At 42.6% G+C, this 18558-nt stretch overlaps 1 protein-coding gene and 1 non-coding gene across 9 annotated transcripts; one reads left to right on the top strand and one right to left on the bottom strand.

Annotated features, from left to right (window-relative positions):
- Positions 1-206: 206 nt before the first annotated feature.
- Positions 207-18339, top strand: LOC139373770 (argonaute RISC catalytic component 2). 8 transcript variants are annotated; one of them, XM_071114748.1, is made up of 20 exons: positions 207-447; positions 1726-1773; positions 2789-2969; positions 3095-3215; positions 4772-4953; positions 5329-5465; positions 5795-5929; positions 6177-6264; positions 6516-6663; positions 7333-7452; positions 8125-8247; positions 9088-9221; positions 9442-9626; positions 10597-10756; positions 11433-11523; positions 11971-12177; positions 12543-12677; positions 12784-12885; positions 14286-14485; positions 14676-18339. In XM_071114748.1, the coding sequence occupies exons 1-20, from the start codon at positions 423-425 to the stop codon at positions 14782-14784; spliced, it is 2631 nt and encodes an 876-aa protein (XP_070970849.1). In that variant the 5' UTR covers positions 207-422; the 3' UTR covers positions 14785-18339. The 8 variants fall into 8 exon arrangements, with proteins under 8 accessions (XP_070970849.1, XP_070970847.1, XP_070970844.1 ...); XM_071114746.1 differs by having other exon boundaries at positions 9085-9221; XM_071114743.1 differs by having other exon boundaries at positions 5795-5947.
- trnaa-ugc (transfer RNA alanine (anticodon UGC)) lies at positions 6868-6941 on the bottom strand. The gene has a single exon. It is a non-coding gene; the product is annotated as a tRNA-Ala (tRNA).
- Positions 18340-18558: the final 219 nt, after the last annotated feature.

Here is an 18558-nt window from a genome sequence, read left to right as displayed (position 1 = left end):
TTTGGTTGGTAACGTTACAACTCATTTGTTGTCGCACGGTGTTAACATGGCTTGAATTAAATACATTTAATGCATTTTGGTTGATCCATCTTCCCCTGGATTTCGACAAGTTGTAAAATAAAGACGGCCTTGGAAAGAGCGCGCGCGGATAATTGCGGGCTGTGCGTGTGACATCACACATATTCATTACTAGCTCTTCTCGGCATTGCTCGGGTTTGTATTTAGGGGGATGGGGCCTTGCAGAGGATGATAGAGCTCTCATGGTGTTGTACTTTACTTCTTGGCTAAATCCTTCCACTTCCTAACCGAGCCACCCACATTGTTTTATATATAGTACCCATTCACGTATGTATTTTGGCGACGTTTGACCGGAGAAAAGTGGAGTATCCGTACGACCACTGTGCACGCTGAAAAACTACAAAATGTATTCCAGTGGAGCTGCTGGAGGTAAATTGTGCATTGCTAGTTAGCAAAACGGCTAACTATAAGGGTGCTGATTTGTATGTCGTTGGTATCTTCAATCATTTGCATGATGGTTTGTTTTCATTTTGTAACATTGTTCGCCAACCTCAATATAATTTCAGAATAACATTTCGTCCTAGTTAGCTAGATCTTGTTAGCAATCATTGCCACGGTTTTCCCGGCCTGTTGTTACTGTAGCTTTTAGCTTATGCACGTTGACCTGGCTAATGATAGCTGGAAGTCGCGTAACTTGTTGTTCAAGTCCAATCCTAAAGTAAGATTCATTTGGGCAAATTAGCGAACAATTACTTTAAACTAGTTCTAGAAAGAATTCGACCATCAAATAGTTGGTCTTAAGTAGCCATCTCGCTAGCTAACGTTAGCTAGCTCAGATGAACACATTGTTTGCTAGGTAGCTAGGTTAGTCATCTTCCCTTAGCCAACCGCGGCTTGTTAGCCTTTTCAAATGTTAGCTAGCTGGTTTGCATGCTGACCAGCTAACACTATTTGGCTACTTTTTAGCCATTGCTTGTTGTGACTAGTTATCTTTTCGAGGCTGTTTGATAAAAAGTTATTCTCTACCCTCTTGTTTAACTAGTTAACGTTACTATTATGGGGACCAGTCAACTTGCTATGAATTGAGCAAACATCGATAATTTAGTTATGCATCCTTTGCTAAGTTTTTGTTAGTGAGTTGAAATTGGTAATGAGTTGAAACTAGCTATTAGTGAGTTGAAACTAGCTAATAGATTATCCTAGTAGTAGCATATAAATTGTTCATTCCTCCTAGGTTTTTCAAAGTGGAGCAAGTTTGGGTGAATTTAAAATTTGCTAGAAAATGAAATGGCACCACTGATATGCCTGTTGACTAACTCTTTTTTGGTTGATTATGTCCTACCCTCCACTTATTGAGAATGATAGTGACAAGTTTCAAGAAGATGAGTGGTTTAGGAGTGGTCAGACTTCCAGATTGCTTGTGTGTGCTTGTTGATAAGGGAGCAGAAAAATCGCCCAGCAGTTGTAGCTACATGACCCTGTTCTAAGGCTGATAAGAGGGCAAGGCATTTAGAAATAGTTAGCTAACTATGCAGGAATAAAGTATAGGGAATAAAAATGTACATGAAGAATGGCGTAACATGGTTTCCTTTGGGCATTTTCAAAAGGAGTAATATCTAAGAATATTACACAACATTTTGATCCATTCAGCCTTCATTTGACTCATTGTGAGACATGTCAATTGACCACCCTTTTCTTCTTCTCTAGCTGCTGAGATGCTTGAACCACCTCACTCCTCGGGGTCAATTGGCTCTGGTAAGCTTATTTCACACCAGTATAAGTCTAGCACTATGTTTGTACCGCCAGCCTACTATACCCCACAGTATACATTTTGTTTTCTTCTGTCCCCCGGACTGCTGTAATTTAAATGTCTTGATTCTGCCATGCAAATACGGCAAGTATAATTGTAGGAATCAATTGGATGAAAAGTGTTTACCAGCGAGAAAGAACAGTAGACTGCACTGAAGCACTAGGCATATATTTTCCAATGCACTGATTTGCATCTTACAATATGTCCTGAATATCAGACCCCTGAAATCCCCTCTTCTACTAAATATTACAGCAGATATTCAGACATTCTGATTTGAAATGGAGAGAAATCCTATAATAGTTCACTCTTCATAGAGGCTTAGCTAGCTGAGAGAACAAATATCCACCGGGAAAAGTCAGCTCAAGGAAAGACTGCATTTTTCTGATAAACTTTCCTGGTATTTTTTCCTGCCACATTAACAATGTCTTAATCATGCGTTAAGACTCACAAGGACATTCCACTTGTTCTCTTCAGTGACTTATTGGACATGACAGTTTGTACTGTATAGCTAGCTAGTGTGCATTGTTAAAGTCAAAAGGGAGTTATGGGGATTCAAAGAGCTGGAGAACAGAGATAAGATGTCAAAAGGGAGTATGTTCAAACATGTTCCTCCATGACCTCAAGGCCCCAGACCAAAGATGCCTGTTCGCAGAACGAACAGTCAAACTCGGCCAGGGCTCACCAACCAAATAGTTCAAGCATGGCAGCAAAATGTATTGAGGATCTATTCACATTCTAGAAAATAATATTTCACTTTCAAGTGTGAAAGAACAATCTTGTGAGTTACCCTAATATAGCCTGGTCCCAGGTCTGTTTGTTGTCTTTCCAACCCATGACCATGATCATAGGAGTTGGTAAAACTTCTCAAAGTTCTGGGACCAGGCTAAACAACCTGTTTTGTATGTGCAGTTATTAACTTGTTTCTTTGTTTGCTTCCTACCCCTGACCCCTCTGATCCAGATCCCCCGTCTCCCCCAGTGCCAGAGTATGTGTTCAAACCCCCCTCGCGGCCAGACTTTGGCACCATGGGCAGGACAATCAAACTGCAGGCCAACTTCTTTGAGATGGAGATCCCCAAACTGGAGGTCTACCACTACGACATTGACATCAAGCCAGAGAAATGCCCCAGAAGGGTCAACCGGTATGGAGCCGTTTTAATTGGTTTACAGGCTTTCACCTGAGCGAAATAACTAGTAGGCTATTGTCTAGTTAATGACGTTTTGTACTGTATTGATAAAGTCTAACACGCTCCATTTGTGTTCTCAGGGAAATTGTGGAGCACATGGTACAGCACTTTAAAACGCAGATCTTTGGGGATCGAAAGCCAGTGTATGACGGGAGGAAGAATCTCTACACAGCCATGCCCTTACCTATAGGCAGGGAAAAAGTAAGTCTCCCCGTCTGACCAGAGGTGTCTGTTATGTGAAGGCCCCTATGTTTTGGGACAGCCGTGATTACACGCAATGTGATATTATGTACACTCAGTGGCCAGATTATTAGGCACACCTATCTAGTACTGTGTCAGAACCCCTTTTGCCTCCAGAACAGTACAAATTCTTCGGGGCATGGAAACCATTCCCCACACATTACACCACCAGCCTGTACCATTGACACCAGGCAGGATGGGGCCATGGATTCATGCTGCTTATGCCAAATCCTGACTCTGCCATCAGCATAACGTAACAGGAATCGGGATTCATCGGATCAGGCAATGTTTATTCACTCAATTGTCCAGTGTTGGCTATCGCGTGCCAACTGGAGCCACTTCTCCTTGTTTTTAACTGATAGGAGTAGAACCCGGTGTGGTTGTCTGCTGCGATAGCCCATCCATGACAAGGACCGACGAGTTGTCTGCTTTGAGATGCTGCTCTGCACTCCACTGTTGTACGATGCCGTTATTTGTCTGTTTGTGGCCCGCCTGTATGATTCTTGCCATTCTTCAACCTCTCATCAGTTAGCTGTTTGCGCCCGCAGGACTGCTGCTGACTGGATGTTTTTTTGTTTGTCGCACCATCTTTAAACTCCAGACACTATCGTGCGCAAAAAGGGGCCCGGCCAGCTTCTGCGACCCGAACTGGCGTACCTGGTACCAATGATCATACCACGCTCGGTCGCTTAGGTCACTCGATTTGCCCATTCTAACGTTTAATCGTACAGTAAAAGGATGCCTGTTTGGTGGCTTTATATAGCAAGCCACGGCCACGTGACTTGTGTCTGTAGAAGCGAACCGTTTTCGTGAACTTGGTGGTGTACCTAAATAAACAGGCCTCTGAGTGTAAATTACATCCATAATATTGGTTTCTATCTTGTGTATAGACTACTTTTCACACGTCTTGGGGTATACAGTAACGTCAAAGTATTTGCCCCCTTCCTGATGTTCTCTATTTTTGATACTGAATGTTATCAGATCTTCAACTGAAACCTAAATATCAGATAAAGGGAATCTGAGTGAACAAATAACACAATTACATGTTTATTTCATAAATAAAGTTATGCAACACGCAATGCCCCGGTGTAAAAAACGAATGGCCCCCTTACACTCAATAACTGGTTGTGCCACCTTTAGTTGCAATGACTCCAACCAAATGCTTCCTGTAGTTGTTAATCAGTCTCTCACATCACTGGAGGAATTTTGGCCCAGTCTTGTATGCAGAACTGCTTTAACTCCACAACCTTCGTGGGTTTTCAAGCATGAAATGCTTGTTTCAAGTTATGCCACATCTCAATTGGGATTAGGTCTGGACTTTGACTAGAACATTTCAACATTTCAAATTTGTTGCTTTTGAATCATTTTCATATTGAGATGACTGAGTGTTGGATGATTTGTATTGCTGCATAACCCAGCTGCACTTCAGCTCACAGATGGACGGCTTAACTTTCTCCTGTAGAGTTTTCGGATGCAGCCTATTTTAAACGCACCAAAACACCTGTGTCCCCAAACAGGTGGAGCTGGAGGTGACCATCCCAGGCGAGGGGAAAGACCGGAACTTCAAAGTGGCCATAAAGTGGGTGTCCTGCGTCAGTCTGCAAGCTCTTCAAGAAGCCCTGTCTGGACGACTGCCAAACATCCCCTTTGAGACCATCCAGGCCCTGGACGTGGTCATGAGACATTTGCCCTCTATGAGGTCAGTGTTTTCCCCTTTAGAACAATCAGTATATTTTTGGTATGTAATATTGGTATTTAATGGTGGTATTTAGTTACAGCACATACATAGTTATAAAACAAATGTTCTCGTGCAAATGGACTTGATCAAACCAGTAAATGGGTCCACACACCTAATATGTCCCTCTATCCCAAGACGTTTCTTCTGTTTCCTTAAAAAATGGTCACAAATTCACAAATCACCGTTTTCTTTGTACCCACCAAAGCCTTACAATCCCCATTTACTTCTAGTATATTTCTCCCTGTGGGTTATGCAAATTCCTCTCTCCTTGTCTATTTGTAAAGCCAATTTCAGTTGAGATATTAATCACATTTTCCTCCCACCCTCATCCAACAGGTACACCCCCGTCGGACGTTCTTTCTTCACCCCTTCAGAGGGATGCTCCAACCCCCTGGGCGGGGGCAGGGAGGTCTGGTTTGGGTTCCACCAATCGGTTAGGCCTTCCCTGTGGAAGATGATGCTAAACATTGACGGTAGGTTTCACTCTGCAAATGGCTGTAAGGAATGTACCATTTGGAACACAACCAAAGTGTCAGACTAGAGTATGTCTCTGTGTGTGACTGGAAGGAGGATTGTACTGGGAATCTCATTCCATGGTAGGTTTCAGTCAGTGGCGTTGATTAAGCTCTCCCTAAAGTGCTGATTTGGGTGGAGCTTGTACTTTTGTGGTGATGCCATTGGTCCTAAAAGTGTAAACCCACTGCTAAAATGAGTGCAACCTACCATAATGGCAAGTTACAGTATGTATCTGGAAGGAGGATAGGCCTGAATCTGTGCTGTGCTTGGTGTTTTGTTTTTGCAGTGTCAGCCACTGCCTTCTACAAGGCCCAGCCTGTGATTGAGTTCATGTGTGAGGTTTTGGATTTCAAAAGTATTGAAGAACAACAGAAACCCTTAACCGACTCCCAGAGAGTAAAGTTTACCAAGGAAATCAAAGGTAATCATTCATTACCAGGTAATCAATAGTTGCGTTGGGTTGGTTGTTTTGTCTGTCTGAGTGGAAATATTTGAAAATACTTATATCCCAAAATTCTGTACTATAACATATTAATGATGCATGTATCTTTGTGTATTGACTTAAAATCTTAATCTGACTTGAAATCAGAGTAGAATGTGATAAAATAGGAAACTGTTGTTGTCCACAGAATATGTGAATCTGACCATTGTCTTGTTGTGATTCTCAGGTCTGAAGGTTGAGATCACTCACTGTGGTCAGATGAAACGGAAGTACAGAGTATGTAATGTTACCAGAAGACCGGCCAGCCACCAGACGTAAGAAAGAACACCCTAAAATATTCACAACAGCCTCAATTCTTTTAGTTTCCTGTGATGTAAACATGACTGGTTTGTTTAGGGATGTGATAGAAACAAACCTAATATTAACATGTTTTACACATCAATAATGTGCAGGTTAGGAGCAGATCCCAATCAAGTTAAACAGAAATCCCCACTTGGTCTTGGATTTCTTTGAAAATCCATTTAAGCTTTATTTATTTTTGGTTCGCTCATCTGTTTGACCTCAGGTTTCCACTGCAGCAGGAGAATGGCCAGACCATAGAATGCACAGTAGCGCAGTACTTCAAAGACAAGTACAAACTCATACTGCGCTACCCCCACCTCCCCTGTCTACAGGTCGGACAGGAGCAGAAACACACCTACCTCCCCCTTGAGGTCAGTCGGCAGTCTCCCCTTACAACTTGTTGATGGTTTACTGCTGGGTTTAAGTTGTTACAAAGAATGAGGATCCGGGCGGTATTACAGAATCCCTGTTTTACCATTACTTCAACAGACGATGCACAAGAGTATGCTTTAGTAATTTAGCAGACCCTCTTATCCAGAGCGACTTACAGTAGTGAGTGTGTACGTTTTCGTATTGGTCCCCCGTGAGAATCGAACCCACGACCCTGGCGTTGCAAGCGTCATGCTCTACCAACTGAGCCACACGGGACATCGTGTCAGGTAGCTCAAGTGTTTTAAAACCTGCCACACTTCCTTTGAATCAGCTGTTTTTTCCTAGGAGAAAAGACATGCACACATTTAAACATGATATGCTTCTCATCCTTTTATCTAAACCTATTTGTTCAATGCATTTTCAACCACTTTACACATTTAGAAATGTAATTTGCCTGACGCGTGAGTGAAGGAGTCTCATTTCATACAAGCGCATGTGTTTCCTCTCCTTTATTATCTTTGGCCCTTTTCAAAAGGAGGCAAGGAGAGAACTGAGGATTTAGCTTAACCATTTGACAATCTCCATATGCAAGACTATTCTCCGGCTGAAGCCTTCGTGATGTGTCCCTGGGGTTAGTAATAAAGTTGTGTTGTAATGTATGTGTCTAGGTCTGTAACATAGTGGCTGGCCAGCGGTGCATCAAGAAGCTGACCGACAATCAAACATCCACTATGATCCGTGCCACAGCCCGATCGGCACCTGACCGTCAGGAAGAGATCAGCAAACTGGTAAAGAGACTTAACTGACTTGGGAGAGAGAACTCAAGCACAGTGTGTCTTGAAAGCTACTTTTATGAACTTGAAATAATCTATTAGGATGTACATTGACTCTGAACGGCTGTGATTTAACTATTGATGGCCTGACCATATGTGTATGTTTTCATTTGGGCTGTCTTTCCAAAGTCCTTGTGTGTGTGTGTGTGTGTGTATATAAACAGTGATGTAAAAGCACTTCATTATTTATTATATTTTTGCAGACTTTTACTTCACTACATTCCTAAAGAAAATACTCCATACATTTTCCCTGACACCCAAAAGTCGTCACACTTTGACAGGAAAACGGTCCAATTCACACACACTTATCAAGGGAAGATCTTTTGTCATCTACTGCCTCTGAACTGGAGGACTCACTAAACACGTGCTTCATTTGTAAATTATGTCTGAGTGTTGGTGTGCCCCTAGCTATCCGCCAATAATTGTAAAAAATTAATTGTGGATTTTAGCAATTCCATTTACTTTTGATACTTAGGTATATTTAAAACCAAAGACTTTTAGGCTTTTACTCAAGTAGTATTTTACTGGATGACTTTTACATGAGTCATTTTCTATTTGAGTACTTTCTCCACAACTGTATATAAACACTCTGAATTATTACCACTAAACCTTTTTCTCTCTTTTCAGATGAGAAGTGCCAACTTTAACAATGATCCTTACGTGCGTGAGTTTGGGGTGATGGTGAGGGATGAGATGACCGAGGTGAACGGCAGAGTCCTCCAGGCCCCATCCATCCTCTATGGAGGGCGGGTAGGTTTCTCTTATTTAAGATGGGTTGGGTTAATCCTGGTCTTTGTACTAACAAGAACACAACTCGCGCCCACAACTGATCGCGCCCACAACTGATTCAACTAATCACCAAGCTTTTAATCAGGTGTGTAGTGCTAAGGCAAAAAACTGGCATTATAAAAACTGCACTGATGAACAACAGTTCTTTACGTATATTATGGAAACTTAGATCACTCCAAATAACTAAGTTACGTCACTTGTATTTTGAATCAGCCTTCTAATGTGAAACATCCCATTTAAGCCCGGTGTACACAACCCAATTTTGGCCCTGATTTTTAGCTGTCCCAGCGACAACATCCCCATATCTTTGCCTACTCAGGGTGTGTGTCACCAACGCAGATTTAATGTGACTACCACTAGTATGAGTCTTGCCTTTAGCCAAAGTGTCAGTTACAGCTCTGAAGTGCACAAGCAATGTTATTTAAATTCAAATGATGACTAGAGACATTTCAACTCTGTATGGCAAGTGTGAATGTCTGACTCAAAAAGTTTGAGGCTGCTTTGAGCCACAGCACGTTGGAGCTACGTTTAATCTAATCACATTGTTTTGGCGAGACAGCGTGATATCAAATCCTCACCGACCAAGTGAAGTCTTGCAGGGTGACCTCAGTCTGTGCCACATCGCTTAGTATTGCACCACTATGTTGGCAACAAACAAAAACTACAGGAATGCCAGTTGTTTAATGCAAGGCTCAGCGATGTTTGGATTTTGACTCATGTAGTGTACACCCGGATTAATTTGTCCCATTCAGACAACTATTTGTCTCTGACCCTTATCTCTTCTTCCTTTTACTCAAGCAGAATAAAGCAATAGCAACTCCCATCCAGGGAGTGTGGGACATGAGGAACAAGCAGTTCCACACTGGCATAGAGATCAAGGTGTGGGCCATCGCCTGCTTCGCCCCACAGAGACAGTGTACTGAACTCCTGCTTAAGTAAGAACTGCTGCTGCCAGGAGCCCTTAGGAGCCTCAATAACCATTGTGGGGGGGGGGGTTTATAATTGGGATGTTTTTTTTAAGTTATAGTATTTTTCAATTTCTGAAACTTCTGTGTTAGCCTGCTTATGATTTCAATCTACACAATATTTTTGGAATCCAATAAAGAGTTAGAGGACACTTGTGTTTTTGTACCTTCTAACCTGTTTCTCTCTCAGGGCGTTCACAGACCAGCTGCGTAAGATCTCTCGCGACGCGGGGATGCCCATCCAGGGCCAACCCTGTTTCTGTAAGTACGCTCAGGGGGCGGACAGCGTGGAGCCCATGTTCAAACACCTGAAGTACACCTACCAGGGCCTGCAGCTGGTGGTGGTCATCCTGCCTGGAAAGACACCCGTCTATGGTGAGGAAACTATACTGTACAAAAATATAAACGCAACAATTTTCACGGTACAGTTCATATGAGGAAATCTGTCAATTGAAATTATTTAGGCCCTAATCTATGGATTTCACATGACTGGGAATACAGATTTGCACATGTTGGTCACAGATACCTTTAAAAAAAATGCAATTGTGTTCATTGTCTATAGTTAATGCTTGCCCATACCATAACCCCACTACCACCATGAGGCACTTTGTTCACAATGTTGACATCAGCAAAACGCTCGTCGTTTTGCTGTTGCCAGATAAACATGAAGTTATCTGGCAACAGCTCAGGTGGACATTCCTGCAGTCAACTTGCCAATGGCATGCTCCCTCAACTTGAGACATGACAATGATCATTGTTACGTGACACAACTGCACATTTTAGTGGCCTTCTATTGTCCCCAGCACAAGCTGCACCTGTGTAAGGATCATGTTTAATCACATTGATATACCACACCTGTCAGGTGGATGGATTATCTAGGCAAAGGAGAAATTATCATTAACAGAGATGTAAAAATATTTGTGGCCAAAATTTGAGATAAATAAGCTTTTTGTTCTGGGATCATTTCAGCTCATGAGACATGGGCCAAAACTTCACATTTTGTGTTGTGTATTTTTGTTCAGTATATGTTCCTAAGTCCTGAATGTCACTGTTTATAACTCTGCCTCTAAATCCTATTGGTTCAGTTAGTGCTGTGCTCTATATGCTGTTCTGGATTATTTAGTGGATTATATGTTCAACTGTATGAAAGCAAATTTCACATGATCTTTCTACCTTACACTTTGACATTTTAGTCATTTAGCAGACACTCTTATCCAAAGCGACTTAAATTAGTGCATTCATAAACCAATTCAGAATTCATTGCAAAACACAAACTAGCTGTATATCTCTCCTATTGTGCTGACATAGCCTTTCTCCCTCCCTCCCCTGCTTCTCTGTGGGCTAGCTGAGGTGAAGCGTGTTGGTGACACGGTGCTGGGCATGGCCACCCAGTGTGTCCAGGTCAAGAATGTTCAGAAAACCACTCCCCAGACCCTCTCTAACCTCTGCCTGAAGATCAATGTCAAGCTGGGCGGGGTCAACAACATCCTCCTCCCACAGGGCAGGTCAGTGCAGAACCTCTCATTGTCATCGCTATGAATACTTGCTGGTTTACTGTCAATGTCTAACAGTATTGTACTCTGCATTCGGTTAAAATGTATAAACCTGGGCCTCCCGGGTGGTGCAGTGGTCTAGGGCACTGCATCGCAGTGCTAGCTGTGCCACCAGAGAATCTGGGTTCGCGCCCAGGCTCTGTCACAGCTGGCCGCGACCGGGAGGTCCGTGGGGCGACGCACAATTGGCCTAGCGTCGTCCGGGTTAGGGAGGGTTTGGCCGGTAGGGATATCCATGTCTCATCGCGCACTGGCGACTCCTGTGCGCAGTGCACGCTAACCAGGTCGCCAGGTGCACGGTGTTTCCTCCGACACATTGGTACGTACGGCTGGCTTCCGGGTTGGATGCGCGCTGTGTTAAGAAGCAGTGCGGCTTGGTTGGGTTTCGGAGGGCGCATGGCTTTCGACCTTCGTCTCTCCCGAGCCCGTACGGGAGTTGTAGTGATGAGACAAATAGTAACTAGAGACGGATAGTAACTACTGACAATTGGATACCAGTCTACTCATTCTACACGCTATAAGTGAAAAGTCAAGTCGGTCTCATCCAGCCATCCATGTATATGTCCGTTCTTCTGTTCACACGTCTTCTCTGTGATGATGGCACTGGTTAATCGTCTGTTCTTCCCAGGCCCCTGGTGTTCCAGCAGCCAGTCATCTTCCTGGGTGCTGATGTCACTCACCCTCCTGCTGGAGATGGGAAGAAACCCTCCATCGCTGCAGTAAGTCAGACATAGCAGACGCTCCACAGGACCTTGTCACCTACCAGGGACTGTAGGGGTGCATCTCAATAGTCTACAGTAGTTTATTTTACCCACAGAACCATGTTTCTGCTAGGTGCAATAGTCTACCGTGGTGTCCAACATCTGAAATGGAGAGAACTGAGGGAGTCAATAGCCTACCACTCCACATTGCTCACTGACCAGCTTTGACCTGACTTTCAAAACAGCCAAAAAATAAATGATCTTAGGTGTGCTCTGCGCTTCCTCCTGATGAATCCCTACATGACTCCATCTGACCTATCCATCTCCATCTGACCTATCCATCTCCATCTGACCTATCCATCTCCATCTGACCTATCCATCTCCATCTAACCTATCCCTCTAGTGAAAATCCTGATGTGTATGTTTGTATATTGTCCTGATCACATCCCTGTTCCTCTTTTCTAGGTGGTGGGGAGCATGGACGCCCACCCCAGCCGCTACTGTGCCACGGTGCGGGTGCAGCAGCATCGCCAGGACATCATCCAGGACCTGGCCACAATGGTCAGAGAGCTGCTCATCCAGTTCTATAAGTCCACCCGCTTCAAGCCCACCCGGATCATCTACTACCGCGACGGCATATCTGAGGGCCAGTTCAACCAGGTTAGACTTGAGGTAGACTTGAGGAAATAGGATTTCAATTCAATTGCATGATCTGTAATTGTACTGTACTGGTTGTGAGTAAAGGATTTTCTGCTATTTTTTTTTTTTTTTTCTGTTTCTATTGGTTACTGTTCCAATTTACTTCTGAATGCCTAGTCTTTGTTTTACTGAGATCATATCAGGTATTTCAAATTTTTAAAACTTTTTAACCAAAAAGAAAGTTAAAAGGTTTATTTTTTTTATCCCAGCTGTGTTTCTGTTTCTATTAGTAACCGTTCCAATTCTGAATTGCCCTCTATCATTTCCCCCTGATTTGTATTGTGACGTGTGGGAGTTACTGTTTTTAAACTGTAGCTGTCGTTTTGGGTTTTATCCAGGTGCTCCAACATGAGTTACTGGCAATCCGTGAGGCCTGCATCAAACTGGAGAAGGACTACCAGCCCGGTATCACCTTCGTGGTGGTGCAGAAGAGACACCACACTCGACTGTTCTGCATGGACAGAAACGAGAGGGTTCGTAATCTCTCCAATAATACTGGCCACTATTATTACTGTAAAAGAAACTTCTATGAAATGCCTACATTGTGATATTATATGATTCCTAATGTGTTTTGTTCAGGTTGGTAAGAGTGGCAACATCCCTGCAGGCACCACAGTGGACACCAAAATCACTCACCCATCGGAGTTTGACTTCTACCTGTGTAGCCACGCTGGCATTCAGGTAGGGACCAGCCAAATGGCTAGGGTACAATTTCTGACACAACCCAGGACACTGTAGAGCTAGCAAGTGGAGAAGGGACTATTCTGGAAGAGAGCCTACTTCCAGCTTTACTAATACTAAACTCAGCAAAAAAAGACCCTGTCTTTCAAAGATAATTTGTAAAAATCCAATTAACTTCACAGATCAACTTCACAGATCTTCACTGTAAACACTGTTTCCCATGCTTGTTCAATGAACCATAAACAATTAATGAACATGCACCTGTGGAACGGTCGTTAAGACACTAACAGCTTATAGACAGTAGGCAATTAACATCACAGTTAAGAACTTAAGACACTAAAAAGGCCTTTCTACTGACTCTGGGAAAAACACAAAGAAAGATGCCCAGGGTCCCTGCTCATCTACGTGAACGTGCCTTAGACATGCTGCAAGGAGGTATGAGGACTGCAGATGTGGCCAGAGAGAGGGGCTGGACTGAGGGCTTGTAGGCCTGTTGTCTGGTGAGGACCTGCCTTACATCACCAGCAACAACGTCGCCTATGGGCACAAACCCACCGTCGTTGGACCAGACAGGCCTGGCGAAAAGTGCTCTTCACTGATGAGTTGCAATTTGGTCTCACCAGGGGTGATGGTTGGATTCGTGTTTATCGTTGAAGGCATGGGCGTTACACCGAGGCCTGTACTTTGGAGCGGCATTAATTTGAAGGTGGAGGGTCCGTCATGGTCTGGGACGGTGTGTCACAGCATCATCGGACTGAGCTTATCCTTGCAGGCAATCTCAACGCTGTGCGTTACAGGGAAGACATCCTCAGTGGTCTGCCTTGGCCAGCAAAGAGCCCGGATCTCAATCCCATTAAGCACGTCTGGGACCTGTTGGATTGGAGGGTGAGGGCTAGGGCCATTCCCCCCAGAAATGTCTGGGAACTTGCAGGTGCTTTGGTGGAAGAGTGGAGTAACATCTCACAGCAAGAACTGGCAAATCTGGTGCAGTCCACGAGGAGGAGATGCACTGCAGTACTTAGTATCTGGTGTGGCCACCAGCTGCATTATCTGTTATTTTTTTTGTTGATCCCCCCCCTTTTCAGGGACAAACTATTTAATTTCTGTTAGTCACATGTCTGTGGAACTTGTTCAGTTTGTCTCAGTTGTTGAATCTTATGTTCACACATATCTACACGTGTTAATTAAGTTTGCTGAAAATAAACGCAGTTGACAGTGAGGACGTTTCTTTTTTTGCTGAGTTTATGTGCTTCTGAGACCTAGATGTAGTTTCACTGCTCTAAATGTTTTCATAATTGGGATGTTTAACATTTATAGGCTGTTATACTTTGGTTGTAGTAGAGCTAAATGGCATGCATTACCACTAAACATGATTTAATAATGGTAATACCTTTCCCCAGGGGACCAGCCGACCGTCCCATTACCACGTGCTGTGGGACGACAACCATTTCACCTCGGACGAGCTGCAGGTGCTAACCTACCAGCTGTGCCACACCTATGTGCGCTGCACCCGCTCCGTGTCCATCCCAGCACCAGCCTACTACGCCCACCTGGTGGCATTCCGTGCCCGTTACCACCTGGTGGATAAGGAGCATGACAGGTAAGAGACCACGTCTGATGTTGACCATGGCCCTGTTCTGATAACCTATTCAAAATACCTCCTTATTTCCATCGTATCGCTGTACCATTCAAACTGTGACAGGTTAGTGATTACCAGGAAGTGATGAAGGAGAATAAATAAAAAAATTGGGACTGAATATTTCAAACTCTTCCCATTGTAATCATTCTAGTGCGGAGGGCAGTCACACGTCGGGACAGAGCAATGGGCGTGACCAGCAGGCTTTGGCCAAGGCAGTTCAGATCCACCAGGACACACTGCGCACTATGTACTTCGCCTGAAGCACCGGGGGCGGGCATTGGTGAGACAGACCCAACAGGGAAGAAGCCTTCTCTCCTCCCACCTAACCCCCTTACTGTATCAGGTGTGGGCGTTAAGTGGGTTTGTCGTCTTGTCTCTCCCTGCCAGTAAGGGGGAATGATACCAAACAAATTAGGGAGTTTTTTTTTCTCCAAAGTGTCCACAATTATTTTCAAACATGCATACAAAACCGCTTTCTCCCCCCCTTCCTGGCCTAACCCTGGTCATTATTAGGAGTACTATGTAAAATTATTCCTCAGAAATGGGTTGTGGTGGAGTGGACTCCTTTATTTTACATGTTGTACATTTGTTTGTATTTGTAAATGTGGGGGAGAGATTTGTATTACTTTTCTTTACACTGACAGTTGGAAATACTTGTATCAAACTAAGGGGCGGTATCATCACACTTTGGTGGTGTTTAGACACTATACAGTTTTCTGAAGGGGTCTCCAGGGTTGAAAGGAGGTGGGGATATCAAAGACGAGAACGGTCCGATTGGTTTATAATCATTCTTACTCTTCACAACTTTATTTATCAGCCAATCAAAGCAAAGTGCACTGACCAGGACTTAAGTACACAAGTACTTAACATATTATATTTTCATTTGTATGTACTATGAATTTAACAGGCTTGGATACAGTACCAGCCTCAAGAGTATTTGTCCTCCAACACTGGTGACCAACACGTTTTTATGCTGCATCTGATGACCGCTAAGCAAGTAATTTTTGTATTAGATTTTCATTAGACTTTGAAACTGTTAACACTTATTTTTTATCAAGACTTATACAAATTAATAATATGAAATTGTAACGACAGCAATTTTTGTTGTCTTGCCTTTTACTTGGACTGGGTTGTTTTGTCAATCTATGGCCAGTGTGGCCAGCGAATAGATTTACTAATAGAATGGGACTGGTTCCCAACAGACACCTTTTGTGTTCTCTGAGCCACATTATATGTGAAGACATTGGGGGGGGGGTCAAGTCTCTTGAAATGAAATCTGTCTCGTTTTAGTGTCCCCCTTAATTTCATGCAATCTATTTTACGAATTTGTGCGTAGATGACTTACACGTTCGATTTAAGCATTTGGATATTGTTAACCCTATCTAGTTTTCTTTATGGTTTTATGGCAGTGAAATGGTTTTCTCCCGACTGGGGGGGGGGGGTGGGGGGGTGTAGTTGTAATGCTGTCATCTTGTAGTACAGTTGATGTATGAATCGGTATAGTAGAGTGAAGCCTGTGATGTCAATGTCACACGTGTAGGTACTGGACTGAAGATGGGGTGGGGTTCTATTGGGGGAGAAAAGATTCCAGAGACTGCTAGATATTTTCTCTTTGTTATTCCTCTTTAAAAAAAGGGAGCAATTATGCTATTCTACTAGTCGAGCAAAGTTGTACTTTTTTTTTTACGCAAGTAGTTTAATTGTGGGCTTTGTATCATAGCCTCATGGGATATAGGGTATATTTTGAATACGCTTTTAGAAGAGAATGCTAAAATGATAGAAGGAATTTAAAAACGATTGTCCGGTATGTAGTTATAAAGAATATTAAAACAACAAAAAAATATTTAAAAAAAAAAGTTTATGCAGAGCTTGCATGAAGAAATTGTAATGCCTTCCAAAATGTTTTTTCCTTTTTCTGTTCTCCTTAGTAATGACATTTTAGCAGGGGTTGTTCATATAGCTTAGATTGGCTGGCTTTTATCTCGCTCTTTTCTAACTATGCATTGTTTTTAACCAAGAGATTTTAGCAGTGACTTTCCCAAATATGAATTTAGGACATTTGTAGAGTAGTAGTTTTTTGTTGCTTGGTGCGTTTTAATAGCATTTGTAGTGCTTCTTCCCTAGACCTTTGTAATGGTATGGGGGGTTGTGTTGTCATTTGTATTGTATATTTGATAGCACAAAAAATTTGGTATATACTTTGTAGAACACACATCACTCTTCTTAGCCAAACAAGATTACACATTTTATACAAAATTCATGTCCTAAAGAAACTGAAGCACAAGAGACCATTTTTAATTCCAGGTGCTCGACTTTCTCTTTCACTAATGTCACCTTAAATCTCAATGGACTTGTCCAAGATGCTCTTCACTTGCCATAAGTATGGTAATAGACGCTGAAGTGGTTTTGAATACTTTTTTTTTTTTCTCTCTACCTTAATGACATTTCTCATTACCTTCAAAGTCATCCGAAGTCCGACTGACTGTTTGTGGAGCATTCTTAGAAATCAAGTACTTGATATTTACTTGTTGTTTTTCCTTTTTCTTTGCTGGTCTTGCGATTTGTAAATTTTGATGCATTTTTGATAGTCGTGAACATAAATTCCATTGATTGGTCAAGCCAAGCAGGAGACCCGGACATACATTATGTGCAATTGTGTTGAAATGGCTGTGTGTTCTACCTCTTGTTACCTGTTTAAGTGTTATGGTAACGTCACACTGATGGTCATTTCTTCATAATTACACAGGATATTATATCTGGTTGTCATGTATGACAGTCAGTGAACCTGCGTTCTGTAGTCATAGTTTCATAGTTCTTGTGTGGGATCTTAAATCTTGTTCAAGATGTTTCCAAAACAAACAAAAGTGATTTGAGAGCAAATTATTTGATCGTAACAAGCTTTTTATTTTAATTGTTTTCTGCGCCAATGCATTCATGTTTAGCACCTCATTGCATATCTTTGGAGATAGGCAACTCCATCTAACAGACTGCGTTGTAAACATGTTGGTAAAGCCAAGGCTAATAACAATTTAGCTGCTCACCCACAATTTGATGATTAGTATTGTTCATTGACATTTTTCTTTTAAGCTATTTGCTTAATACTTTTGAATATGCAACATGCTCTGCTCCCATAGATACACATGGGGTACATAGACATGTACTGCTCTGCTCCCATAGATACACATGGGGTACATAGACATGTACTGCTCTGCTCCCATAGATACACATGGGGTACATAGACATGTACTGCTCTGCTCCCATAGATACACATGGGGTACATAGAAAGGCATCTCCCATGTTGCTTTAATTGGGTTCATTGAATGAAATGTTGTTTTTGGAATGCGTCGTCTTAGCTCCCCTCATTGTTGTCTCACATTTGATTAATATTTGCTACAGTCAACCCAACAGATGGCAGGTTTTAGTTAATACAGTTCTAGTAGACATGATTGATAACATAAGTTGTTGTTGCTGTGTTAACTAATCAAGCATGACTTGTTGTAGGGTGCACTGGTCAAAACAGCTTGTTTGCTTGTCCATTGAATTGTGAACATTCTCCTTTCAATATGGCTAAAGCGCAACTTTTCATACTACCTTTTTTCATCTGTTTTCCCTCCCCGAAGTCTGCCTCGCCTTTTTGTTCACCCTAAACTTGTTTCTTGGGAGATGTGGTCTTGTTACTGCTTATTTGTGTTTTTAGTTACTTATTTATACACAGCACCTTGGATTATACCAGACCTGTACAGCATTGCTTTTCCTGAAAATATCCAAAACATTTGATGTTATTTTGCACTAAAATAAAAACCCTTTTGGAGCTGTAGTATAGTCACTAGTTTATTGTCTGAGAGAAAATGAGACCAGATCAGCTGGTGATATGATGCATCATGAGTCTCGATACCAGGCTAGTTTGTCTGAGACCATACCAAGTCATTGCATTGACAACTGGTCCCAGATTACACACAATCAAATTGTATTGGTCACATACACGTGTTTAGCAGATGTTGTAGGAAATGCTTGTTTCTAGCTCCAACAGTGCA

This window comes from Oncorhynchus clarkii, chromosome 18 (genome assembly GCF_045791955.1).
Source record: "Oncorhynchus clarkii lewisi isolate Uvic-CL-2024 chromosome 18, UVic_Ocla_1.0, whole genome shotgun sequence".
NCBI lineage: Eukaryota > Metazoa > Chordata > Actinopteri > Salmoniformes > Salmonidae > Oncorhynchus > Oncorhynchus clarkii.
Note: the sequence above shows the minus strand (reverse complement) of the source record. Positions and strands in the feature narration are given on the sequence as shown.